The sequence below is a fragment of the Podarcis vaucheri genome (assembly GCF_965113315.1).
Source record: "Podarcis vaucheri genome assembly, chromosome: 14".
NCBI classification, from domain to species: Eukaryota; Metazoa; Chordata; class Lepidosauria; order Squamata; family Lacertidae; genus Podarcis; species Podarcis vaucheri.
The window spans coordinates 37,575,343-37,601,878 of NC_138752.1; the positions used below are offsets into that span (position 1 = coordinate 37,575,343).

Below are 26,536 nucleotides of genomic sequence, written 5' to 3' on the forward strand. Positions count from 1 at the left end.
TACTGCAGTAATGCAAGATTCTGGCGCAGCTGAAAAAGTAATTAGCCTGGTTCACACACAATACTAAGCCATGGTTTGTTTACTCAACTACAACTTAACCACCCAAAATTGTTTCTCCGAAGCTTGGTTTGTTTTCCAGCCGGTCCTTCCTTGTGACTTTGTAACTTGATGAATATCTTACACTGTATACACAGCCCACTGGGAAGCTTGGCTTACAGTTCTGTCAACCCAGGAACGCTTCTTCCTTCCAGGAAATCCTTACCCACTTCCGCCTCCGATGCACGTTGCAGACAAGGTTCTTCAGTCTCCAAAGGATGTTGGTCTCAATGAGGAAGAGGAGGATGAGGAACACAAGCCCCTGTACAGCCATGGCAGTCAAGTATTTGCCAATCCCAGGGCTCTCCCATGCAAAGTAATTGGTTTGGAAAGTAATATCTGGAATGGTAGGAGAGAGGGGAGAGAGAGAGAAAATACTGAAGGGCACTGTCCAATCCCAAACAAATACTTTAAACTCACCAAATCCCCCCACAGAGCGACAATTTTCACATGGTCTAGTCCTTCCCCTGCCCACCCCCTAATATTCTTATGAGGGTCTCTTCTCCAGTCTTCAGAGAGTAGGGGAGAAGTGGGGAGGCAGAAAAAGGTCCTCCTTTCCTTTACCTTTCTCCCCTTCCATTCTGCAGTTTTAATCTGAAATCTTAAGTGTAGTACTGTGCCCGGAGCTCAGAAACTGCTTGCACTATTGAAATCCCTTGCCTGAACATCAGGACATGGGTAACACTGAATATGCACAAGGGAAGGGAAGCAGTGAGCTTGATGCAAGGCTGTTGTTTTCAGTGGCAGTCCTGGGGTGGGGTGTGTGTGTAATGACTGACATCTAATGCCCTTTTAAATGTGCTGCAGAAGGGGGGATTATTGGGTTATCTTTGTTTTTATTATGTATTTTGAGTTCTTTAATACAGTGGTACCTCGTGTTACATACGCTTCAGGTTACAGACTCCGCTAACCCAGAAATATTACCTCAGGTTAAGAACTTTGCTTTAGGATGAGAACAGAAATAGTGCTCCAGCAGCGCAGCGGCAGCAGGAGGCCCCATTAGCTAAAGTGGTGCTTCAGGTTAAGAACAGTCTCAGGTTAAGTACAGACCTCCGGAACGAATTAAGTACTTAACCTGAGGTACCACTGTATTGCAATCTATGTTGTGAACCACCTTGAGATCTACAATTATAGGGCGCTATACAAATTTAATAAATAGTAATAGTAGTAGTAATAATAATAATAATAATAATAAGAAGAAGAAGAAGAAGAAGAAGATGTTTTGACTTGCTGCAGAAGCCAGAGACGAAAAGATGAATTCTGGATACTCACTAAACACTTTGCAGACAAGGAGAGACTCAATTGAGGAGGTGCAGAACTGAATGAACTCATAGTTCTGGTAGAATTTGCTGATGCTTTGTCCCAAGCAGTAATTGGGCAGGATTAAGAAGACTTTATCCAACATCCTTGAGAGATCCACCATTCCAAGTTCTGTAAGACAAACATGGGAAGGTCAGGGAAGTGGCCTTTGATAGTCAGGTATATTAATGAGTCTGCCCTGTTCATACATAGAGGGTGGTTATGCTTGTGTCTAATAATTCTTTTTCTCCTCCTTTTTACATCAGGCTCTTTTTTCTCCTGCCCAGTTTTGGGAGCTGGGCTGCGTACTTTAAGAAACAGAGCACAGTGATTCAGAAAACAATGACAATTAAAAACTTTTTTAAAAGTAGTTAAACACATTCTTCCATCCAATGATCTGAGGGTTACCAGGAGCAGTATTTTGCAGCCACCAAATTGGTGGGTTTGAAAACAAGCAAGGTGTTCAAATTCATCTTGAAAGTTAATGATAGGGACACATCACTAGGGAGGGCATTCCACAACTGCGGAACCACCAGCAAAAAGGCCCTGCCATGGGTCAGTGATAACCAGGCAGCCCCGGTTGTGACATCTCCAATCTTAGTTGTGATAAAACTTTAGTATTTGTAGGTGTTTTGCTTTAATGGGGTTGGCTTATATACTTGCATTAGCCATTAGGAAGGGACATAATTATAAATATTTTAAACAAACAAACAATGAATGTTAAAATGTATTCTGGATGGTGTCAAAGCTGGAAATTTGCCAGGGCCCCACAAGATCAGAAAAAGGTCCACCATGCTAACAGCATTGCAAATTTCCCCCTTGTAGAGAGTATCAAATATCAGATATAGCCTTAGATATAGCTCCTCCAGACTAGTGTTTATATTGCAAATGTATTCTGCAGCATGGTCCTGACACAATAAAAGTGTCTTAAGGGTGGGTTTGTTCTGCTTTTTTAGTTGCGACAAACCTATCTCATTTATTGCCATCCAGAAGGGCAATAGTACAATGAAAGCGGGACACACACCCTCGCCCTAAACCCCAGATCCTTTGTGGTGCGAAAAGTTACAGGAGTTCAGCAACATATTGAGTAATTTTGCGCTGATTGGGAATGAAGCAGTATGACCGCCCCAAAACTTTCTCAGGCACAAACAGCATTTGGGGGGGGGGAAGGCTCACATATGACTAGCCCAATAGCATTATTAGCACAAATTGTCATAGAAAGGATGCCTGGAGTTTTCCTGCCTCTTCCAGGTTAGAGTGCCATGCCCTGGAAACAGCACTGACTGAAACCACTCTTTGTGTGCACAAGGATATTGTTGAGACTAGGAAATGTGATCAGCAACAGGGATGGGGGTCCCTGATCCCTTACCTTGAATGCTCATGATAGTGACTGCCAGGAAGGTGGCTGTCCCTGAGAAGATGTTGAAGATGGTGAGGCGTGTGTAGGCTGTAGAAGCCACAGAGAAGAAGAAGCTGAGCAGATACATGAGGGGGATAGTGGCCCAGCCGTAAAGGAGGAAGATCTGCATCACATCAACAAGGTGGTTGTCCTGGGTGAAGGCTTTCACATCGAAGGCTTGGAATATCACCTGGAGAGAGGGATCAACCAATGAAACAGGGGGAGGGGAGTATTTCAGCAGAAAATGCACACGAAAATACATATTTTAGGGGGAGAAATTCATACTATTTAAACATTATTTTGCTTATGTGGTTTTTTGTGGGGGGGGGTTAATTGCAGAAGAATGGGCACATACAAGACTGAGATGAATTAGAAAAGAGTTTGATCCATTCATCGCTGTCAGGTATAGGGCTTTCCCATTCCTGATTCTTTTAACTGAAGATCATGCCACCAGACAGTTCGAAGGGATCCTGAAGGTCATCCAGCCCAACCCTGGAACTGCAGATGCCTGAAACTGAGCTTAGGATTTTCTGCATGCAAAATATCTGTCACTGGCCCAGTTTGGGACTGATATGAGCACCATGGCTATAAGAGCAGCAGGAGGAGGAGGCATATGAACTTATACCTCTTAGGAACAGTCAGCATTCCTTTGCTTGAATGTTCAGCTTTCATCGTGGGGGGGGGGATGATCTCTAGGATTCTTATTGCGGGGGGAATACATCCAGGCAGTATTCTATCCAATTGCTAAGTAAATGAGCTTTTGATTCAATTTTTAATGATTGGTTCAGTCATAGATTTACTTAATCTAATAAACATAAACAAATCAGAGTGTTTGAATTTATGTTTTGCTGGTTTGCACTGATTATAATGCTCTTCCCCACACAAATCTAGAAAACAGGAGCATGGGAAGTCAGGCCATTGGGTCCATCAAGTTCAGTATTGCCTACACCAGGGTTTTCCAAACTTGAGTCTCCAGATGTTTTTGGACTGGTCCTGCTAGCTAGGGATGATGGGAGCTGTAGTCCAAAAGTAGCTGAAGAAGCAAGTTTGGGAAACCCTGGCCTACGCGAATGCCAGTGGCTGTCCAGGATTCCAGATAGGGAGTCTCCCCCAGCCCTACATGAAGATTCTGGGGATCAAACCTGGGACCTTCTGCATGCAAAGTGGATATCTACCACTGAGCCAGTTTGCTTATGTGCCTGAGTAGCATGTCCTGCCCCCACCCCTCTGTTGGATTCTTTCAGCATACATCTCCTGGTGCATTTTTGCCAAACCACCGGCAAAGAACCTCCTGGGGACTGCAGCTGAGCTGACTTACCAGCATGAGCACACAGGGTGTGAGGTAGTTGATGAGGTCCCACAGGAGGGCCGAGAGCCAGAAATTGACGACATAGACCCCGCTGACAAACTGGACGTGCTTGGCCTTGATGGCCCTCTCGCTGACAAGCAGGAGAGCGAAGGTGCTGGACAACGAGGCCATTCCATAGAGCAAGTTGATTGCAATGGCGAAACCTGTCTGGCCTCTGATGGGACATTAAAGACAGCAAGGTGAGCAGGACCAGGGATGTTTATTTGGAGGAGCAGCCCACCGACCCAAAAGGCTTAAGGCAGGCAATAGCAAGAGCAAGAAAAGATCCAATCAGGGGTTTTATAATGTAGAACAAGTATATCCTAGGAACTCCAGCGCAACAAGGTGAGCAACTGGCAGACCCTGGACCAAGTATAGCTCATGAAGGGGTGACACTTGCACTTTCTCCATGTCTTCCCAATCCAAGGGGGAAAGGCAGGTGTGCAGGGAGCAGCAGGGATGAGAAAGGGATAAAGCCAGATTTCACCAACCAGCTGCCCTTTGGACGTCATCAGGACTCCAACTCCAACCAGCAGGGGTGATAGGATTTGGGAGTCATCCAGAGGGCACCAAGCAGGGGAAGACTGGAATAAGCCCTATTGGGGGTGGGGGAAATCTCCCTTCCCATCCTTAAAAGGACCCTCTGGAAGAACATTTCTATGCTGCTATTTCAGCCTAAAGGCACCCAAAGAAGTTCACAAAACAATTTAAAAACAAAACACAATTAATACAAGACAAAGTAATAATTTTTTAAAAAAACAGTGATCCATCACCGTTTATACAGTGGTACCGCAGGTTAAGTACTTAATTCGTTCCAGAGGTCTGTTCTTAACCTGAAACTGTTCTTAACCTGAAGCACCACTTTAGCTAATGGGGCCTCCTGCTGCCGCTGCGCCGCCGCTGCACGATTTCTGTTCTCATCCTGAAGCAAAATTCCTAACCTGAAGCACTATTTCTGGGTTAGCGGAGTCTGTACCCTGAAGCGTATGTAACCCGAGGTACCACTGTACTAATATCAGGAAAGTCAGCTCTTCAGGTGCCAGGCCTTGCAAAGCCAACAGAACTGCAAACGCCATGTGTAAGAGAGAGTGGTAGTGACAGACTCAAGGGAATTCTGAGGTTTGTACAGGGAAAATTCAAGGAGAAGGGGGAACGGGAACTCTCCAAAAACACTGAGTATGCTCCGTGGGCATGGAATGCTGGCTGACTGCTGGGAGGGAAATGGAATAGAGTCGCAGGAGATCTGCTCTCCAAGTGGCAGCCTCAGAGGGTTGTTGTAAGGCTAAAAAGAGAGGCGAGAGGACTATGCACGCCACTTTCAGTTCTTTGGAGGAAAGGCAACACTATATATAAAGGAATTAAATAAAGAGTGAATTTATCGTTGTTCAAAAGAGAGGAAGAATCAACTTACTCCATGAGCTGGTCCTTCGCGGTCTCTGTTGTGTTGCGCGGCTGTGGGTAGTTAGCCACGGAGATGGAAGCATTGGGGTCAACCAGCAGCTTCAGCAGGGCGTTGTCAACCAGGAGAAGGGCTGCGGCAGATGAGTGGAATGCCTGGTTGTTGAAGAGAGCTGTCACCTTCACAAGATCCCCGGTTTCTTCGAAGGACGCTGCCGCAATGTAGCGCTCGTTGAAGGCTCCCCCTTCTTCAGCGGCTCGAGAAATCAGGTATTCCTGCAGATCACCTGCAACAACACTTTTGTCAATGCAGCAGGCCTCCTAAGTGGTCCTTCCGTTGGCCGATCACACGCTATTTGAGATGAACCGTTAGGAGATATTGCTACAGGTGTTTAGTGGAGGAAGGTTTTCTCTGCAACCCTGAGGCCTAGAAACTTGCTGTTTGAACAGAAACGGGGATTTCCAGGAAACCGACAGGTGCCAGAAGCTGGAAACTAGGCCAAATTTTGGCATGATCTGAAGCCTCAAGTAAAGCAGAATATCTATAAATAATGTACATGAGCTTGGTGTTTGCTGACAGCATCTTGTTTTTAAGACTCCAGCAGCCCCAAAGTTGGTTGGGTGTTTAACTTTACATGGAAGTCTATCTTCCTCCTCTTTTTGCTCCCTTACTCCACACTCCATGTGAGACTTCTTCCCCACAACCTTCCACCCTAATCCCTTGCTCCCCAGTCTCCCTATCTGCCAAATGCACCAAGGCAGGCACACACCAGTCACTATCGTTGTCTCCCTCCCTTCCAGCACCTACTTTGATATTGCACATTCTGTGACTGGGCCTTCTCCCTCAGGTGCTTCCAATGCCCATGAGCATTTTGCCATATCCCAGCTGCTGAGCCATAGCGGCAGCAGCTCCTATTTGTTCTCCTCTCTCTTGCTTGCTGAAAGGGCTTAAAAACAGACTAAATATCTGTTCTCTGTCCTGGTTCAGCTACTCACCCACTACCTCCAGTGGCCCTTGGTGCTGAGAGTCCACAATATCCTTATACTGCTCTCCTAGTCTCTGGGCCAGGGTGGATTCTTGGGAGACAGAAAAGGGCACTGTAGTCTGTCCATACGGATTTAAGGTCATCTTGAGCAAGGAAGAGTCTCGTGGGCCTGGAAAGGTCTTGGCCACAATCAGGGCAAAGGCAGTGAAGATCAGAGGCACCAGGAACTGCGCTGCCACCATCTTCCAGTTGCGCCAACTGTAGACAGCCCTCTTCATAAACATGGCATAGAACTGCTGACAGCAGAGGTAGAACTATGAAGACAAAGAGCAGGCTAAGGATACTGATAAGGTGGGTCCCCTTGGAAGATTAGATAAACTTTGATATTAACAGGGCATTGTTGTTGCTGTTATTATTTATATGAAGGCGGTGACCATTCCCTGTGGGGGTTCCATTCCAAGCCCCCGCATGTGTCGGTGGAGCGTATATAAGCACATCCCGCTCTGTCCTTGTTCTGCCTTCTTCTGGGTCCAAAGGACCTGCACATCAGCAATCACACATCCATTGGACACCACCTGTATTTTGTTTGTACAGTGGTGCCTCGCAAGACAAAAAGAATCCGTTCTGGGATTCTCTTCGTCTAGCGGTTTTTTCATCTTGCGAAGCAAGCCCATTGAAGGATTAGCGGATTAGCGCTATTAGCGGCTTTTAGTGGCTTATCTGCTGATCGGATCAGTTGATAAGCGACTTAGTGGCTTAGAAAAAGGGGGGGAAAGGGAAAAAAACCAGCAGGAACTCGCAAGACATTGTCGTCTTGCGAAGCAAGCCCATAGGAAATTTGTTTTGCGAAGCACCTCCAAAACGGAAAACTCTTTCGTCTAGCGAATTTTCCATCTTGCGAGGTATTCGTCTTGCGGGGCACCATTGTATACTGCTTCAACGTAAAAGCCTTTGAGCAGTTTACATAAAATATGAATTAACAATTATCAATAAAAATTGAAGCATTCCCCCTTTTCATTTAATTTTTTTTTAAAAAAATTAGTGATGTGTTTTTAAAACTACAAAGCCAATAATAATAATAATAATAATAATAATAATAATAATAATATCTTTATTGTCATTATTGGATATGTTTAAGTACACAGCTGCGCCTAATGCTTCCAAGAAATTTCACACCAGCCGTCAATAAGCAGTATCATGATGAGTGCTTGACAAAATCATCCATGCTGAATTTGTCTGGCTTTGTATACGTATGTAGCAATAATGAACATTCATTTAGGTCATATACAGTGGTACCTCCAGTTACGGACAGGATCCGTTCCGGAGGTTCGGTCAGATCCCGAGGTTTCTGCAACCTGAGGACCGCTTCTGCGCATGCGGTGAAACCCAGTCAAATACTTCCGGGTTTGCCGCTTTCTCATCCTGAAGTTTACATAACCAGAGGGTTACGTAACCGGAGGTACTACTCTATTTGCAAAAGCAGTTTGAGCATGTGAAGAACCATGGGTGAGAATTTTAGTCAAATATAAAATCAGGCAGTTATCCTAGAAACGATGATCATCTTCCCAGGAGGCTGAAGACTCCAGTGTCCTTGGTGCTCTGGCTAATGGTAGAGGCTGGATTCAACTTTAGGAATGATTAGGAAAGGGGCTGGAAATAAAACTCCTCAGAACTAAGGCATGGCCACATTCGGGGTACTACTCATTAGAGCCACAAAGTATGGTGAGTTCCATTTTTGTCAACACCCACGATTAATCAATTGCTATGTTCACAAGGGCTGGTGGGTCCCCATGGCACCAGAGCAACCAACCAGAGCTCACCCCCGTGTTCAGCTTGATGTTGGAGCAATCTTCCGTGATCAGAGCCCCGCTGTCATCCGTCATGTCAGTCATCCCACTCAGGCTGCTGGAGTCGTCCATGGCCCAGTCGTTGGATCGCCGTTCATGCTGGTACTGCAAAGCCGGCAGCTGGATGGCTTGGATGTCCATGCTGGAATCAACCAGCTTGCCAACTCTTAAAGGAAAAGAGTGAATCCATGTAAGCGAATGCCATTGGCATTAGGTGGGGTTTGTGGTTTTGTTTTGTTTTTAAAATTAAGTCACCCCAGAGGTTAGCTTCCCAACAACCTCAGCGTCATACCTGTATACAAGTTTTAGAAATGAGCCTCTTCTGGAAGCTCACTTGCCACATTTCTGAGTCATGCACAATGTTCTGGACCCATTTCTGGTTGAAGCAGAAATGGGCTTTCACAGTGTGAGCAGAGTATGCATTGGGCAGGTCTGATTGGTTGCCCCTTGCTTCAATCATAGAACAACCCTCCCTCTTTTCAAAGCATGGCTGTGCATGATCCTGATCGATCAGCTGTGATGCCAATCATGAAGCCACTGTCCCTCCTTCTCTGTGCTTTCCCCCCCAAATTGCACCAAAAGGTGGCAGTGCATGTGGGTTGTTCATCTGATGCAGAGGGAGAAGGGAGGGCAGGTTGTTCAGACTGCAGAGAAACAGGGATTTGACCAGAAGTTCATGGTATTGACCCATAATTTGAGGAAATTTTTTTTGTGAAATTATTCCCACCACTGCCAAATTTTGTTTTGCCAAATCATTTCAGCATCTTGTTTACTTGAGTCCCAATGAACTCAATGGGGATTTCTTCCAAACTGCACTGTTAATAGAACAGCACTGTTAATCTCAGATTCCCTCCTCCTCAATATACATCCGAATCTTATTTCAGAAAGAAATTAAATCCAACATGTTTTAACTCACACTTACTCCTGCTGAAAGAGCACATTTACCTTCCTTCCTAGTTTCCCCAATGCCCTACCTGAGAAAAACTTCCTCCATAGTGGTGACTGAGGCTCCGTAACTGGCAATGCCCAGCTCTTCCCGGCGTAACTCCAGCTCCGTGAACAGAGCCTCAAACCTGGAAAAGCAGCAGGAAACAGGAAAGAACTTCAGCATTCAAAGCGTATTCTTAACATTCCCTATATTACACAGAGGAAGTGCTTCCTACCACTTTGGCAAAGGCCTGTAACCTGGGGTTCTTGTGGGGGAATGTGATTTCCATGCACTTTCAATGCACACAAGAGTTTACCAGCTGCTGGGAAAGCAATCTGCATGGCAGTTCTTGCCAGCCCAATTTCACAGTTTGGCCACACCCACTCTTGGCATGTGATCCTTGGAGGGCGAAGTCTTCACCTAGAGAAGGTGAGCTCTCACTGGCCTAGACACACGCCCCAAATTTGCAAATGCTAGAGAGAGCCCCGGCACTGCAGTTTCACAACAGGCAAAGCTCCCACACCAATGATGACCTGGCAAGCCATCTTCAGTTCTTGCGGAGGGTGACACTACCTGTGTGTACTCTCTTTGGGAAGGATGAAGGACAGCTCCGCCCCAGCGTTGCTCTCCAGGGTGGCGTTGGGCACATAGTGATAGATGAGACGGGAGATTTCCCCGAGGTTGCAGCACGGCTCCTTCACCATCACCATGTGGTATCCTGCACCTGAAAGGCAGCAGATGGAGATTTTGAAGGTGGGGGGAAGAAGTGCAGGAGAAGAGAAGAGATTTTTGTGTGCACATAGGAAGCTGCCTCATAATGAGGTTGCATTTATTTTGTTCCACTTCCCTGACATTTTACCTAACTGTTAATTTCCGCATTATGTTGGAGCTTTAATGTGATGTAAAAACCACTTCTGGAAAACTAATGGAATGCAGTGATTTCTTTGCTGTTTGATTCCATTAAAAAACTGTCTGTGCCCCTTAACCCATAAAATCACTAAAATGGTGAAATTTGGGGAAGGATATTGGCATACTATTTTTTATTGTCTGTTTGTTCATCAAGAAAACTAATAAAAAACTAAAAATAAAAATAAAAAGGGTATTGACATACAATTCTTTCCTGCCCTTTTCATGGGGGGAATTATGGGGAAACAAAAGCAGGTATATGAGGAAAGGGTTGGGGAGGAGCACTATTGTCCAATTATGTTGGTTCCTGTGTCACTGCACATCCATTTGGCGTGAATTTAATTTAGTGTGACACGTCAGTATATCAGTAAAAAAGCCACAATTCCACAACAGGCACTGCAGTGTGAAAGTGACATTGGAAATAACAACAACAACAACAACAATTTATTACTTATACCCCACCCATCTGGCTGGGTTTTCCCAGCCACTCTGGGCGGCTTCCAACAGGAGATTAAAAATGCATTAAAACATCGGTCATTTTTTTTTATAAAAAAAACAACCTTCCCTAAACAAGACAGAAGTGCTAGCGTTATAATCAGGAAAATGGAACGAAATATTTCCCATGTCTGAATCCACCAGACTGCTGGTCCATCTAGCATAGCATTGCCTAATAGTACTGCCTCGCAGCAGCAATACAGTGTCTGAGACCAAGGATCTTTGCCTGCTTGAAGATGCTGGGGATTAGATCATAGAAATACAAAGCTGGAAGGGACCACACGGGTCATCTAGTTCAACCCCCTGCAATGCAGGAATCTTTTGATCAACCTGAGGCTTGAACCCACAACCCTGAGATTAAGAGTCTCATGCTAGAACATGGGACCCTCTGCAAATAAAGCAGATGATCTACCACTGAACTCCATCCAGTTAAGAAGCAATCAGGGGTGTTCAAACTACATACCAGCAGGTTGCCCTGCAATAACAATTGCTATGTTGAAATTGCCAGGTGCCTGACAGGTTTTTGGGTTTTTTTGAAATGCAGAATATATACACACCATTGGTGAAGGCACTCACATTTAAAGCCCCTCTCCCATACAGGTCACTAGGCTCTTCCCCTTCCAAGTCTCATACAGAATGAAATAATCCTGTGAATGCTACCAAAGGGGAATGCCACCCACTGCAAGGTCCTTATTTCTTTGTGGTCTTCTTCAAGTCAGGTGCTGGCACAAGGGGGATTCTCCTTACCGTATTTATGCTTGAGAAAGAGCGAAGACCCACAGCACTGGAGCTCCCCCTTCGCCATAATCGCAATGCGGTCGCCCAGCAGATCTGCTTCGTCCATGAAGTGTGTGGTGAGCAGGATGGTGCGGGTGCTCCGCTGCTCCTGCAAAAGCTCCCAGGTGGCCCGGCGGGAAACCGGATCCATGCCTGAGGTTGGCTCGTCTAGCATCACCACCTAGACAGTGCAGAGAGAAGAGGCCTCAGTGCAAGGTGAAACACAGCTGGCGTAAGATAGGAAGGGCACATACCGTATTTTTTGCTCTATAAGATGCACCTCCCTCCTAAAAAGTAAGGGGAAATGTGTGTGCGTCTTATGGCGCAAATGCAGGCTGCGCAGCTATCGCTGAAGCCAGAAGAGGGAGAGCTGTGTAGCAATCCCTCTTGCTGTTCTGGCTTTTGATTCAGAATATTTTTTTTCCCTTGTTTTCCTCCTCTAAAAACTAGGTGCGTCTTATGGTCGGGTGCGTCTTATAGAGCGAAAAATACAGTGCCCAGAATACAGAAGAGAGACAGTGTGGCGCAATTGTTAGAGAAGTGGGGGGCAGCCTGAGGCCTAATTTCATGCAGTGGCAGGGGGAAATGGAAGCAAATGGGGTGGCAGAAAGAATAACAAAGAAAGAAAACGGAGGACTCTCAAGACTCACTTTGGAGTCTCCAATGAGTGCGATGCCAATGGAGAGCTTCCGTTTCATCCCCCCAGACAATGCTTTAGACAGAGAGAAGCGTTTCTCCTGTAGGCTGAGGATGTGCAGGATGCGGCTAATCTCCTCTAGACATTTCTCTGCAGGAAAACCTTTCAACTGAGAGGAAATAGAATGGAAAAAGAGTTAGCACATGAGTTGACAAAAAAATTTTTTTTGATGCTGCTGCTGCTTTCATTTAAATCAGGGTTGGGGAGTGTGTGACCCATCCCTACGTATTGGTCATGCTGGCTGGGCCTGATGGGAGTTGGAGTGAAACAGCATCTGGAGGACCGGAGATTCCTAATCCCCAGTTAGACAAAAAGGTTTTAAAAAAATGAACAGGTTTCTAGTCCCTGTAGTTGACAACTGCTGACCCCAGAATCCTATTGCACTTTGTCCCACATTGTGGCATCAGCCTGAAAGTGCATCAATGCTGCACATAGGAAAAGCTCATGTGTGCATTCACAAGCCCAAGAAATGTGAATCCATCATCTGCATCTCCCTCCAGCCTGAGAGGGAAGTTTGGTGTTTGTACGGCCTTTGCTTTTACAGAAGATCGTGATTGCCGGTGTTCTAAGTGAGAATATACACCATTCATTTAATGTACGTTATCTCCTGAAGAGTTACACCATGCTATGTAACAAAGGATAAAAAGAAGCCTCGCAATATTTATCCGAGATTACCCCAGCGTAGAAGTACAGGTGCTCTTCCACTGTCATTTGGTCAAAGAGGACGTCGTGCTGAGGGCAGAGGCCAAGACTTTTTCGGATCAGATTCATGTCCTGGGAGATCTCATAGCCATTGATGTATGCTTGGCCACTTGTTGGAGGATACAGTCCTGGGGAAAAGGAACAGCTTTCAAATTAGCGGCCGTTAGATTAGATGGATCCCCTAAAATCCGAGAAGGCTTAAAAGGTATTTTATAGTATCCCTGCCAAGACTGTCCACAACTCTCTCTTGGGTGTATCCAATCCCAGTTTGCTGCCTGTGTGGTACATAAACTGAATCTCAACCATTTCAAACCCCGTTAATTACTGTAACCTATTACCAGGTGGGGGGGTGTGAATTCCCACATTTTGTAAGCAAATATAGCGCATTTCTGTATCTTCATTAATATGTTCCTTTTTATGCACACTTGCTCCTAATAGATGCATTTTTGTAAATACAGCCTTGACTCATTATTCAGGCTCAGCATGGTGATGATGATGATCCTAGGAGCCTAGGAAGCTGTCTTATGCCGAGTCAGACCTTTTGGTCCCTCCAGTTCAGTATTATCTACTGACTGGCAGCTGCTGTCTACAGTTTCAGGCAGGTAATCTATCCCAGTCCTACCTGGAGATGCTAGGGATTGAACCTGGGACCTTCTGCATGCAAAGCAGATAGTCTACCACTGCCCTTCCAGCCTAGTCCCAACAGCCCAACCTCACCTGTGAGCATGGACAAAGTCGTCGTCTTCCCAGCACCATTGTGCCCCAGAAGCACTGTGATTTGCCCCTCATACATGTTCAGGGTCAGGTCCCTTACGGCTTCCTTGGTTTTGTTCCCCACCTTGAACACCTGAGGACAGCCAAGTGAGAAGTATACATAAACAGGCATTCAGATGCTCTTTCCATAAGCTGCTGTTGCACAACTCAGCTTTCAGAGTGCAGCATCCCAGAAGAACCCACCTTGGACAGGTGCTTAATTTTGATCCCTGAAACAAGGTCCGATGGCTCCTCTTCTATGTACTGGCTTTTCAGGGCCTTCTCTGGGTCCTCCTCCTCTTCTTTCTCCTTTCCCAGCACTGTCTGATGAATCCCACACCAATACGAAGGCTAAGGAGAGACAAACAGGGAGGCTCTTATTGTTGCGAACAATTGGAGTTTGCCAATTATTTCATTGATATGTGAGGCAGCTTTTTCAGTCTGAGGGCCACATTCACCCTTCCAGGGGCCACATACCAGATGCTCAAAAGAATAAATTGCAATAAACTATTGACTTGCTTTTGTTTTAATATGTATTTTGTGTTCTCATTTTGTACTTTTATGTTGTAGACCACCCTATAATCTTCGGATGAAGGGTGGTAAACAAATCTCTCACTCTCTCATACTCTGCTACTTATTTATGCCAGCTGAGGTCCTCTGTCTATTTTGTTTGGTTCCAATGAAACAGGGTGAACTTCTACCCCCAGCGCCAGCCATTCCCAATCTGGTGTCCTCCAAATGCTTTGGACTACTGCTCCCATCAGCCCCAGCCTGCATGATGCAAGAGTAAGAATGAGCATCAGGGATTCATGAAGAGTCAATATTCATTTTAGCTATTCATAGATACCAAATGGAGCTCACATATGTCCACTTGGTCAGATCAGGAAGCCTGGTAGCAGAACAAGTTGTTGCCACTAATTGCTATTATGATGTCCTCTAATGAAGACAGAAATAGGTCAGCTACTATGCCTTGTTTGTTTGCCTAAAACAGGGGTTTTAAACCTATTTGAGTCCATGGCTTCTGTCAGGGAACTGCCATCAGAGGCACGGGAAAAGGAGAGGGTCTCTGATTCTGCAGGGGAAGGTCCAAGTGCTAGAGGGAGACTCAGCCGGGAAGAAGGGGAAGAGAATGAGTGTAACACCAGGGATCCAGGAGAGCAACGGTACAGGGAGGTGCAGGGGCTCCAGGACTCTTCGTTGGAAGTTAGAGAGGAGAGCCCAAGCACCCCGCTGCCCACGCCCACCCTGCGCAGGAGACTCCCGCGCAGTGAGAGGCGGAGAAGATTGGGCGTCAAACAACTCTTATGTTGGCAACGCTTTAAGAAATGCCCACAGACAGACTCTACGAGTGACTAAGGTCAGCCACGCTGAGATGGGCTGTGCAGTCCGGAGGGTTTAACCAGGCAATCTAATGCTCAAACGGAGCAGGATTACGCACGAGTAACTCCCAACCCATTATAGCTCCCTTGACCAACTACATTCTTTCTGCGGCACCCCTGTGGGGCTCAGGAGCCCAGTTATATCATCCCTTGCCTGCAGAGCTGGCAGCCTTTCACCCTTTTTCGAACAACCTCCCTTGTGGAGTGTTCCCTCAGCCTCCTCCCCTCTCCCCTCTCCTTGGGAGTCCTCTGCTGCCACCCCTGATCACTGAGCTACCCACACACCCTAAAGAAAGGTGCTTCCTCACACTGCTCCACAGGGGCCTGGGAAGCATCCCCTAGCCAGCCCCAGAGGCACCATTTGCCTGGGGAGCTTATAACCAGGGTTGCTGCAACAAACAGCTGTGCAAGTCTCTGGGAGGCAGAGACGCAAGAGGGCATAAGAGGAGGGAAGGAAGGAAAGAGGGACAGAGGCCATTGTTGTCCACAGCACCCCCAACCATCATTCATGGCACCCTAGGGTGCCACAGCACACTGGTTGAAAGCCACTGGCCTAAAACAATGGCCTGGCTCACAAGCCACGCTGGACCAAACCAAGTCCCGGCACAAACATGGCCATGTACTTCCTAGAAGAGGAGATCACAGTTGCTTTGCTCCTCTTCCTGTGATTCCTCTGCTCGTTTGGTTTAGCCTGCCATTCAATCCCAGAATCATGGTTTGGCTCTCTGGACAAATCATGAGCTGTAAATCATAAAAGAAACCTTGGTGGCAGCTTATGGCTAGTCCAGAGATAGTAAAACCAGGTGTCTAGGTTTGGATGACAAACCAAGTTTTTCTGCATGTGTCCTCACAGCATCAAACCCCACCACAAACGTTCCATTTCTCAGTTCCATAACTTGCTCTTTTTCTGTGCTCCTGAGAATCGTCACAGCATACCCTCAGCACTGGACTCTTCCCCGTTACTAAGCTCCAGACGTTTTCAATTACCACTTGCGAGTTGTCGTCCAAAGCAACTGGAGGGAGCAGGTTGGCACAGGCTAGGCTACACAACAGCTGGTCATTGGGAGAGAGAGCAGCACAGGACTCACCATCAAGAAGAAGTACCAGGGCTGTGGGATGCCATACTCTCCTGGGAAGACGGCCTCCACATACCAGGCCACCAAGCCATACAGCACCGAGTCCAGGAGTAGCATCCCTAGGACGTGAGCCACAGTGAAGTTATCGTCCACGCTGACTGGTTTCAGAAGATCCCTCCACTGCACCCCAGTGCCTGGAAAACAGAATAATAATAATAATAATAATAATAATAATAATAATAATAATTTATTATTTATACCCCGCCCATCTGGTTGGGCTTCCCCAGACACTCTGGGCGGCTTCCAACAAAATATTAAAATACAGTAATGCATCAAACATTAAAAGCTTCCCTAAACAGGGCTGCCTTCAGATGTCTTCTAAAAGTCTGGTAGTTGTTGTTCACTTTGACATCTGGTGGGAGGGTGTTCCACAGGGCGGGTGCCACTACCGAGAAGGCCCTCTGCCTGGTTCCCTGTAACTTGGCTTCTCTCAGCGAGGGAACCGCCAGAAGGCCCTTGACGCTGGACCTCAGTGTTCGAGCAGAACAATGGGGGTGGAGATGCTCCTTCAGGTATACTGGACCAAGGCTGTTTAGGCCTTTAAAGGTCAGGACCAACATTTTGAATTGTGCTTGAAAACGTTCTGGGAGCTAATGTAGGTCTTTCAAGACTGGTGTTATGTGGTCTCAGCATAACACCAGTCTTGAAACCTCTTGGAGTAGATACCTATCAAACCTGTTCTTTGCAGAGCACCATGTACACCGAAGACGCTTATAAATAAAAAATATTTTAGCCCACTCTAGCCCAATGGGACGCGGGTGGCGCTGTGGGTTAAACCACAGAGCCTAGGGCTTGCCGATCAGAAGGTTGGTGGTTTGAATCCCTGTGATGGGGTGAGCTCCCGTTGCTTGGTCCCTGCTCCTGCCAACCTAGCAGTTCGAAAGCACGTCAAAGTGAAAGTAGATAAATAGGTACTGCTCTGGTGGGAAGGTAAACAGCGTTTCCGTGCGCTGCTCTGGTTCACCAGAAGCGGCTTAGTCATGCTGGCCACATGACCCGGAAGCTGTCTGCGGACAAACGCCAGCTCCCTCGGCCCATAGAGCGAGATGAGCGCCACAACCCCAGAGTCGGTCACGACTGGACCTAATGGTCAGGGGTACCTTTACCTTTACCTTTAGCCCAATGGTTGCCATTAATTTGATTTTGAATTGATTTTAGAATGTATTTCAATTAACTGATTGTGATTTTATGTAATCTGTGTTATTTTTACTGTTGTTAGCCTCTCTGAGCCAGGCTTCAGCTGGGGAGGGTGGGATATAAATAAATTTTTACTATTATTAATTATTAGTATTATTATATGCTGCACTTTTGTTTGTTTGTGTTTTTTTCCAGGAGAAAGAAAGAAAAATTGAAGAAATATTCAGCCCGCTTTTAATTCCAGCCGGAGCTGGAACAACAAGAGTATTGCAGCTGAACAAACATTTACCAGTTGCTCAATAACCAGCTGGTAAGTCATGTGAGTTGGTCTCACACTGACTCCTGCTTGCAAGAGATATAGCAACAGATACAGAGCCCAGCCCAGGACAAACCTATGGCTGCCTGTCTCCTGATGATAGTTAGGCAATTCACACCGTGGGTGAATACATTCTTTCACAGAGTACTAATCTCACCACCCTCTTTTTGTAGCTAATCACGACCAACGCAGCAAACAATCAACATTCCCTGCCATTCTCTTATGGTACAATCTGCATTAATACAATTAAATTCCAACTTTCCTCCAAGGATATCAAGGTAACTGCTCTAAGGGGACACCCAGTGAGCTACATAGCTTAGTGGGGATTTGAACCCCGGTTTCCCAGGGTCCTGGTCCAGCGTTCTAACCACTACACCACACTGGTTGCTGCAACCCATGCCATGCCATAAAGACATAAGAAGAGCCTGCTGGATCAGCCCAATGGCCCATCTAGTCCAGCATTCTGTTCTTGCAGCGGCCAACCAGATGTCTGCGGGAACCTGAGCACAAGAGCACTTTCCTTTCCTGGGGTTTCCAGCAACTGGCATTCAGAATAATTGCCTATGGCGGAGTAGGGCTGGCCGATATTAGCCTTTCAGCATCACAGTATATCACCAACCAAACATTGCAGTCTGGCAATGTCGCAAAACAAGCTGCATTGGCCTCAGCAACTAGCAAAATTGACTGGAAAACTCAGAGGAATGTCAAACCAAAAGGTATTTAGGGAATGGAAAATATATGAAGAATACTTGAAAATGTACTGTACGAACTTGCAGAAATAGAGTGATACTGATAACCACGAATTGTTCAAAATGTAATAGTGGATTATCTATCTATATGCAAAATAAAATAATGTGAATCTGTGCAAGGAATACAGATAACATAAGTAGTAGGAGAATTATTGGAAGTTAGATATTTTAATTTGTTATGTAAGTGTAATATATTGTATTTATGTTTGCTTTTCTAACTTTCCTTACTTTGTTTTTATTCATTTGTATCGTCTTTTGTACTATATGTTATGAATATTTGTCTATGTGAAAATTATTAAAGATTTTCTAAAGAAGAAAGAAAAAAAGTGATACGGACTGAGGGGGGGTGCCTATTCCCCCCCTTCTTTTGGCTGTCCGAGGCGATGACCTCAGGGGTGCCATCGCACACCCACCCTCGAACCCCCTTCACCGTTGCACAAGCACCACACTTTTCCCAGACCTTTTCCCGAGCGAAATAAGCTCGAATATATATATATTCCCTATCCTTTCCTATGCCTATCTGCGCTCCATACTTAGAATGAGTAGACCGAGTGTTTCTCTTCTCCGCTTATTCCTATGGCCGCGCTTTGGCCAATCACAGCCATGCATTCGTCCTGCAGAAGCTAGCTCAGGGAGCTCTTGCACGCCTCATTTAACCTCCTGACGAGCTGCTGACGGCCCCCCACGGCGAGAACAATAGAACCGAAACTCCCGACCTCGTAAAACTGTCAAACCCTTGTTACAATGTATCCATTTCTACAAGAATGGATACATTCTGCTTCCGCTTTTGATCTAGGCTACGGAACAGGTTGAAAGTTATCAGAACCTTTCAAAATTCATATAAAATCAACCACAGCTCCAATTTTCTCGCTCTTGGTGTCATTTGACTCAGTTTCCCCAGGACTCCATGATGCTGCCCGACTCCATAATCCCCGAGACGGCAAGTCACGTACACAGGAACTCTTTAATCCCATCAGATCGTTCTGCTCAGCCCTTCCTCCAGGCAATACCAGGTGGCAGACGGTGCATATCAGTAACCCATTGTCCCACCGCCACCGGTACTCATGAAATGTATATTTGTGTATGACCCTCGCTCTGCATATTCCCCCTCCCTTCCCTCAAATGTAAATTAGTGTAACCCCACCTTTCTCTGAGATATTCATGACGTGTGTAACGTATTCATGATGTAACCCATGAAACCCAACCTTCCCATAATGTATTCATGACGTTTCGCGCACTGTGTTATGGGACTTGGAGGGAACTTTTAAAAGTCTATGTCGCCCCATCCTCGGGGTTCAATCTCGCTTTGAACCTATTGCGCAATAAACTTGGATCTTCGCATTTTGCTCCTGCGTCCGGCTGAGCTTCCTTTTCTTCCGCTAGAATCCACGGACTTGGTCCGACTGGCTGGGTGGCAGGGTAAATACGCACCCAGATTTTCCGTAACAGCTTGGCGCCCAACGTGGGGCAGAGCGGTTCTCCCGGGTTGCTGACCGGAGGCCCCGAATTCTTCAGCCGGCTGCGGGCCAATTTGCCCGAGAAGACCCTTTTGGACCTCCGGCCATCTCCCGGGCGGTAATCGGGAGCCCCAGGAGTTCAGCCGGGGAGCAAAAGGGATCCAGCCGGCTCATTCATCGATCCCGGGATCGGATCGACGTGGAAGACGCGTGAGTATAGGAAAATCCAGTGCACTGGTGGGAAGGGGTGGAAGTCTCCTGGCAACTGAATTCTCTGCCCTCCTCTCTATCGTACCTTCTTGCCTTTCTCTTGGTCCAGTCAGTGAGCGTGGACCGCTGCTCGACCCGAAAGGGGGGTTCTGAGCTCTATCTCTTTATCTAAACCCTCCAGCCAGCCGCACCAATTGGGAGCCCGAAGGGTAAGACGGAGAGACCCGACTTGAAAGATAGCCGACTCTCCGCAAACGGGCATCCCAGTTGAAAGCAAGGGGTTGGAGCTCTCTTTCCGATCTTCCCGAGCGTCCTTTCTAGGGGGCAGGAAGTGGTCTTGCTTTCTATCCCAATCCCAGCCGCACCGGTCGGGCTACATACCACGTGTACTGTAGGCCCGCTTCCGAAAGCAAGGGGGATTTTCGACCCAAAACTCTGTCCAGGGACCACCCGATCTGGCACCGCACGGCGCGGGCGTTCAGTAGGGCCCCTTTTCCTGAGTTGTGACGATAGGTAGGAGGTTGCCAGGAGGGAATAGCCCATGAGGAATTGGGCGGGACCGGCAGAGTGGAAAAGGGACCCCAGGTGAATGGTTAAGGAAAAAGGAAGTAAGGAATACCGGATAGCTAGAGCTCTTTAAAACCTCCCTAGGAAGTTGCCAAGCGACTAAAGATCTTTCCTTTTACAAGTCCTTGTCGAATAGCCCTAGACCCACAAATCCTTATCGACCCCCTCCTCTTTCCTCTTTCCTATCTAGACACGCGTGAGATATACTATGGGTACCCAGGCTTCCAAACACGAGCGGACTCACTCTGGGAGGAAGGCTTCCCGGAAGCCATCCCGTTCCCAGAAGGATCCCGACTCTCCTCTTCAATTCGTCATCGCATGTTGGAAGTCGATTCCTGGCCACAAATTGTTATCTAAGGAAAAACTAGAGGACCTCTGCTCCGAAACCTGGCCCGCCAGGACTGCCTCCGCCAAACCCGAACTGCGGTGGCCACCGGGGGGTTCGTTTAATGAAGAACGCTTGAACCACCTAAGGAAAGCCCTGATAGAAGAAAAACCCCGCCAGTTAGAATACCTGGCCACCTTTGAGGCAGTAAGGAGAATGCTCCAAGCCCCAAAGGGAACAACCTCTTACCAACTGCCTATATTAAATCCCGGGCGACTGCCAATGCCCCCCCCTTACGAAGATGATGATGTACGACAGACCCTGGTCCCCTTTTACTATCAAGGACCACCGCCGCAAGCCCCGACATCCAGCGACAGCGACTCAAGTAGTGGGGAGGAAACGGGGGAGGAGAATGAGGCACAAGACACTGAAAATAGAAGGGTCACACGACTACAAGCGAGAAAGGACAAGGGGGGCGCCAAACAAGTTAAAAACCCCGGACAAGCTAAAACTAAAACCCCCTCCTCTACTCACCATAACACCATTGAGGACTCTACCCAAGTCGGGAATAAACCCGCTCCCACGGAACCTCACGGCTCCGAAAAGGGGACCCTGGGCTGCGATAAAGAGACTCCGGGGACTTCTGACCAAGTAAGCTCCACCGTGAGTTCTACTGCGGTCCAGATGCCCTTAAGGGCCCTGCCCATTCCCCCTCTCGAACCTGATGGGCCCCCGCGGATGGTTTACACGCATCAACCCTTCTATACCTCAGACCTGGTAACTTGGTCAAATCAGATGCCCTCACTGAGGGACGACCCGGACAAGTGCCACCGCCAGGTCAGCGCAATCTTCTCCACACACAATCCCACCTGGCCCGATGTCCACGTCCTTCTGAATGCCCTCTTCAACGAGGCGGAGAAAGCGGACATTCTAACTAAAGCCGGGGAAGCCATAGAACTACCTGACTACCAAAGGGGACGGCCTCAGGGATTGCAGGCACTCACAGCACAATGTCTCAGAGTAGAACCAGAATGGGACCATAATACCACCAACGGTATTTGGTGCTTAAACCTATTTAAAAAGGCCATTTTGGACGGTGTAAAGGCCGCCGGACAACGCACCGTTAATTGGACCAAAGTCCAGTCGGTCATGCAGGGACCAAACGAACACCCGTCCGATTATTACACTAGATTGGTCTCTGCCATTAAAACATGGGGAGGAATAGACCCCGATAACCCACAGCATGAAGTAATCGTTAAAGGGTTCTTCAAGGATCAGGCTTGCCCAGATATCAGAAAAGCTCTGAATCTCCAAATTGGATACGATGGAAAGAGCGTAAGTGAAATCTTGTCCATCGCAAAATCTGTCTACAACTCTCGGGATGAAAGAAAGAAGAAGGAAACGAAGCCCGAGGTCGAACAGATACTAGCCTTAAGCATGGAAACTGCCTATGGTCCTAATCGAGGCAGGGGACTCCCTCGAGGAAAGGGAATCCTTGGAGGAGGAAACCCAAATCCCTATAGGCAATGGGGACCGGGGACTGGAGGATGCTATTACTGCCAGGAAGAGGGACACATAAAAAGATTCTGCCCCTACCTAAATGCGACACCCTACGGGGGACAGGAGCCTAAGCCTTTCCCTGTACGGATCACTCACCCCCCTTTCTCCCCGCAAGCCACCGTAACTCCAGGCTACAGCAACCACAACCCAGCGGCTTATACCCCACCGACGGTCCCGAACCCGATACCTCAATCCCGACCACAACCAGGACCCCGGACCCAAATGCCGGCCATAGACCAGCCCGCCCACCCTTGGGCGAGTGCTACTGCTCCTCCCTTGCACCCTCCAAACCAACCACCTCCCGATGATCAGGACACTTATTGACAATTAGAAGGGGATCCCAGTCAGACCCAAACCATCTGCCCTGTCCTTACATTGTCACCCGAAGACCCGGTCTGTACAATCGAGATAGACGGCCACCCCTACCAATGTCTACTGGACACAGGGGCCACCTATTCCACCCTAACCGACAGTCACCTGGAACCAGGGACAGTGACCAAGAAAGTAATGGGACTGGATGGGATACCCCGCACTTGCCCGCTCTCGCGACCGGCCAAAGTCACCCTCGGACCATTACTAGCGGAACACACCTTCCTTTTAACAAGCAGCCCCGTCAACCTCCTCGGCAGAGACCTCCTCTGCAAACTAAACGCCACCATAAAATGCTCCCCGGATGGCATTTACCTACATATGCCAGGGAACTCTATTCCCATGTTCCAGGGTATCATTCAGGAATCTAAAGCGGACCGACAGTTTCCCGAACTCCCTTTAGAACTGGAAAACGAATTGCCCCCCTCCCTATGGGGCACGGAGTCAACCTCAGTAGGACTCTTACTCTCCGCCACTCCGGTCAAGATCACTTACCGAAGCGACCTACCCTTCCCGTGCACCAAGCAATACCCTCTGCCCAAAGAAGCCATAGAAGGCCTAACACCCATGATTGAGGACTTCCTCGAAAAGGGGATCCTAGTCTCATGCGCTTCACCCTGTAATACCCCAGTTCTCCCGGTCAAGAAGCCCGCTAAGGAGGGGGCACCTATACGGTACCGTTTTGTGCAGGACTTGAGATTAGTGAACCAATTCGTGATACCCCGACACCCGGTAGTTGGCAACCCGAACTCCCTCCTAAACGCCATTCCAGCAGGGACGACTTGGTACTCCGCTGCGGACCTGTGCTCTGCCTTCTTCAGCATACCCCTAGATCCGGCTAGCCAATTCCTTTTTGCATTTACCTGGGGGCCCGGCCAATTAACTTGGACCAGACTGCCCCAAGGCTATGTAGAGTCACCAGCCATTTTTTCGGCCGTATTACACCAGGACTTAGAAGACATCCACCTACCGGCCAGCTCCACCTTGCTTCTCTACGTGGACGATATTTTATTATGTTCTACCAGTGAGGAGGCGTGTAAGACAGATACTAAATACCTCCTATCAGAATTAGCAAAGAAGGGACATAAAGTGTCTCCTAAGAAACTCCAATATTGTCAACAAGAGGTCAAGTACCTCGGACACATCTTGGGAGTAGGGACCAGAAGTCTAGCCACTGACAGGATTGAGGCAGTCACTAAAATCCCCCTCCCAAGAACAAAGCGACAGCTCCGCGGCTTCCTTGGCATGGCCGGCTTCTGTCGGGCATGGATCGCTGGTTACAGTGAAATAACGAAGCCCTTAACTGTCATGACGCGTCAGGACCACCCCGACACCTTAGTCTGGGAGGAAGAAGCCTACACCTCCTTTGAACGACTAAAACGGGAACTCAGATCTGCTCCTGCCCTAGGATTACCAGACTACCGAATCCCTTTCAACCTGTTCATCCACGAGCAAATGGGGGTAGCCTCTGGTGTCCTAACCCAACCATTCCGCGATCAAGAGAGGCCAGTAGCATATTATAGTCTACAACTTGACAATACTGCTAAAGGGGCTGTCAGTTGCCTCAGAGCCATTGCAGCCGCTGCTGTCCTCCTCGAGAAAGCCCAAGAAACGGTTCTGGGCCACGAAATCACCCTTCACGTTCCCCATTCAGTCTCAACCCTCCTAACCTTAAAAGGATGTCACCATTTCTCAAACTCCCGCCTCAACCGGTACGAAGCCCTCCTACTGACCCCAACCAATGTCACCATTAAACGTGTCAACTCGTTAAACCCCGCTACCCTACTACCTCTTCCCGACGATGGCACCCCGCATCACGACTGCACCACTATAGTCAGGCAAGCCGAAAAGCCCCGGGAAGACTTAGATCATCTTCCCCTGGAGAACCCGGACCTAATATTATATACTGATGGTAGCTCTAAAGTAATCGACGGGGTTAGGAAGACTGGGTACGCGGTGGTCTCCGACTTCGAAGTACTAGAGTCAAATCCAATTAACTCTCAGTACAGTGCCCAAGCCGCCGAGCTAATTGCGCTGCTGCGTGCCTGCGAGATTGGTGAGGGGAAGCGGATAACCATTTATACGGATAGTAAATACTGTTTCGGCTTGGTGCACACAACTGGCCAAATTTGGCTCCAAAGAGGCTTTCTAACCGCTGCCGGGTCTCAAATCTCGCACGCCGCCCTGGTTGAGCGACTTCTCACAGCGATCCACCTACCTGCCGCCATAGCCGTTGTCCACTGCAAGGCCCATACCAAGGGCAGGGACTCAGTTTCTAAAGGAAACAGACGAGCCGACAAAGCCGCACAGATGGCAGCCTTACGCATCCCTAACAATGAATCCGAGTTCCAAGCCCTCCAACTGCCAGCAGACCTAGACCTCACAGAAATTTACAAATCTGCCCCAAGGGATGAAAAGGCTACGTGGGAATCGATAGGTGCCACCGAACAACAGGGTATCTGGGTCCTCCCCGATGGAAGAACCGTCCTTCCAAAGGCCTGGACTCCAAAAGTAGTGAGGTTTCTTCATCAGCGGACACATTGGGGAAAAGGGAGATTAATGGAACATGTAATTAGATCTTGGTACGCACCCGGGATAGCTGCCGCAGCAGCAGCAGCATCAAAGAATTGCATTACCTGCCAGCGCTTCAATCCTAAGCGTGAACCCAGGAGGCCGCCGGGAGCCAGACCATGGGCCTTTGTCCCTTTTGAGAACTTGCAGCTTGATTTTATTGATCTGCCCCGATGCCAAGGCTTTAAACATGCTCTGATTATAGTTGACCAATTTTCCTCGTGGGTGGAGGGATTCCCTTGCAGAAAAGCTACCGCATCCGTAGTTGCCAGGGCCCTCCTACAGGACATTATTCCCCGCTATGGCATACCCCGTCACCTAGACAGCGATAGGGGGACCCACTTTACTGCAGAAGTGGTGCAATTAGTGGCCAAAACACTCCAAATTAAATGGGACCTCCACACTCCATACCACCCACAATCTTCTGGCCAAGTGGAGCGTATGAACCAGGAAATAAAAATACAGTTGGGCAAACTTTGCGAGCTCACTGGCCTTAAATGGGTGAATGCACTCCCACTGGTTCTTCATAACATCCGCAGCGCCCCAACCGGACGTTTGAAACTCTCTCCATTCGAACTCTTATTCGGGAGACCTCCTCCCGTCTACAACACTCTATTCCCACTATCTGAACTGGAGCTGGGGGAGGCAGAACTTACTAATTATGTTATTCAGCTCCAGACACAGCTACAGCGTCTCCACCACTACGCGGCCATCGAGGGACAGAACCTACCCATCGACGTCCACGCTCACTCCTTCCACCCGGGTGACTGGATCCTCGTCAAGGTCTACCAGAAAGAACCACTCCAACCCGCGTGGGAAGGTCCCTACCAAGTACTCTTGACATCGCCAACCGCCGTGAAAGTAGGTGAGAAGAATTCCTGGTTACATCACACTAGGTGCAAGTCCTCACCCCCTCCACAGGAGACGGAAGAAAGCAACGGCGAGGACTTCACCTTTTCGACTCCACCTGCTCTACCGACCTCATATATTGACGACGACGACCAACAGACCGGACCAGCGGATCGGGGCCAAGATCGGGCTCAACAGACCGGACCAGCTGATCGGGGCCAAGGTCGGGCTCAACAGACCGGACCAGCTGATCGGGGCCAAGATCGGGCTCAACAGACCG

At 48.0% G+C, this 26,536-nt stretch overlaps 1 protein-coding gene across 3 annotated transcripts in view; it reads right to left on the minus strand.

The window, feature by feature from the left end:
- ABCA3 (ATP binding cassette subfamily A member 3) overlaps window positions 1–26,536 on the minus strand; it is a 272,379-nt gene that overhangs the window by 190,120 nt on the left and 55,723 nt on the right. For all 3 annotated transcript variants that reach the window (XR_014213589.1, XM_082199036.1, XM_082199037.1), the window contains exons 10-24: window positions 16,099–16,280; window positions 13,836–13,982; window positions 13,596–13,725; window positions 12,852–13,006; window positions 12,130–12,285; window positions 11,450–11,660; window positions 9,875–10,025; window positions 9,348–9,446; window positions 8,347–8,539; window positions 6,537–6,840; window positions 5,554–5,827; window positions 4,113–4,317; window positions 2,765–2,984; window positions 1,369–1,527; window positions 263–435 (exon numbers count right to left, since the gene is read on the minus strand). Coding sequence is in view for 2 of the 3 variants with exons in the window: in XM_082199036.1 (XP_082055162.1) it covers window positions 263–435; window positions 1,369–1,527; window positions 2,765–2,984; window positions 4,113–4,317; window positions 5,554–5,827; window positions 6,537–6,840; window positions 8,347–8,539; window positions 9,348–9,446; window positions 9,875–10,025; window positions 11,450–11,660; window positions 12,130–12,285; window positions 12,852–13,006; window positions 13,596–13,725; window positions 13,836–13,982; window positions 16,099–16,280 (2,759 nt within the window). In the remaining variant the exon portion in view is untranslated. The remainder of the gene's footprint in view (window positions 1–262; window positions 436–1,368; window positions 1,528–2,764; window positions 2,985–4,112; window positions 4,318–5,553; window positions 5,828–6,536; window positions 6,841–8,346; window positions 8,540–9,347; window positions 9,447–9,874; window positions 10,026–11,449; window positions 11,661–12,129; window positions 12,286–12,851; window positions 13,007–13,595; window positions 13,726–13,835; window positions 13,983–16,098; window positions 16,281–26,536) is intronic.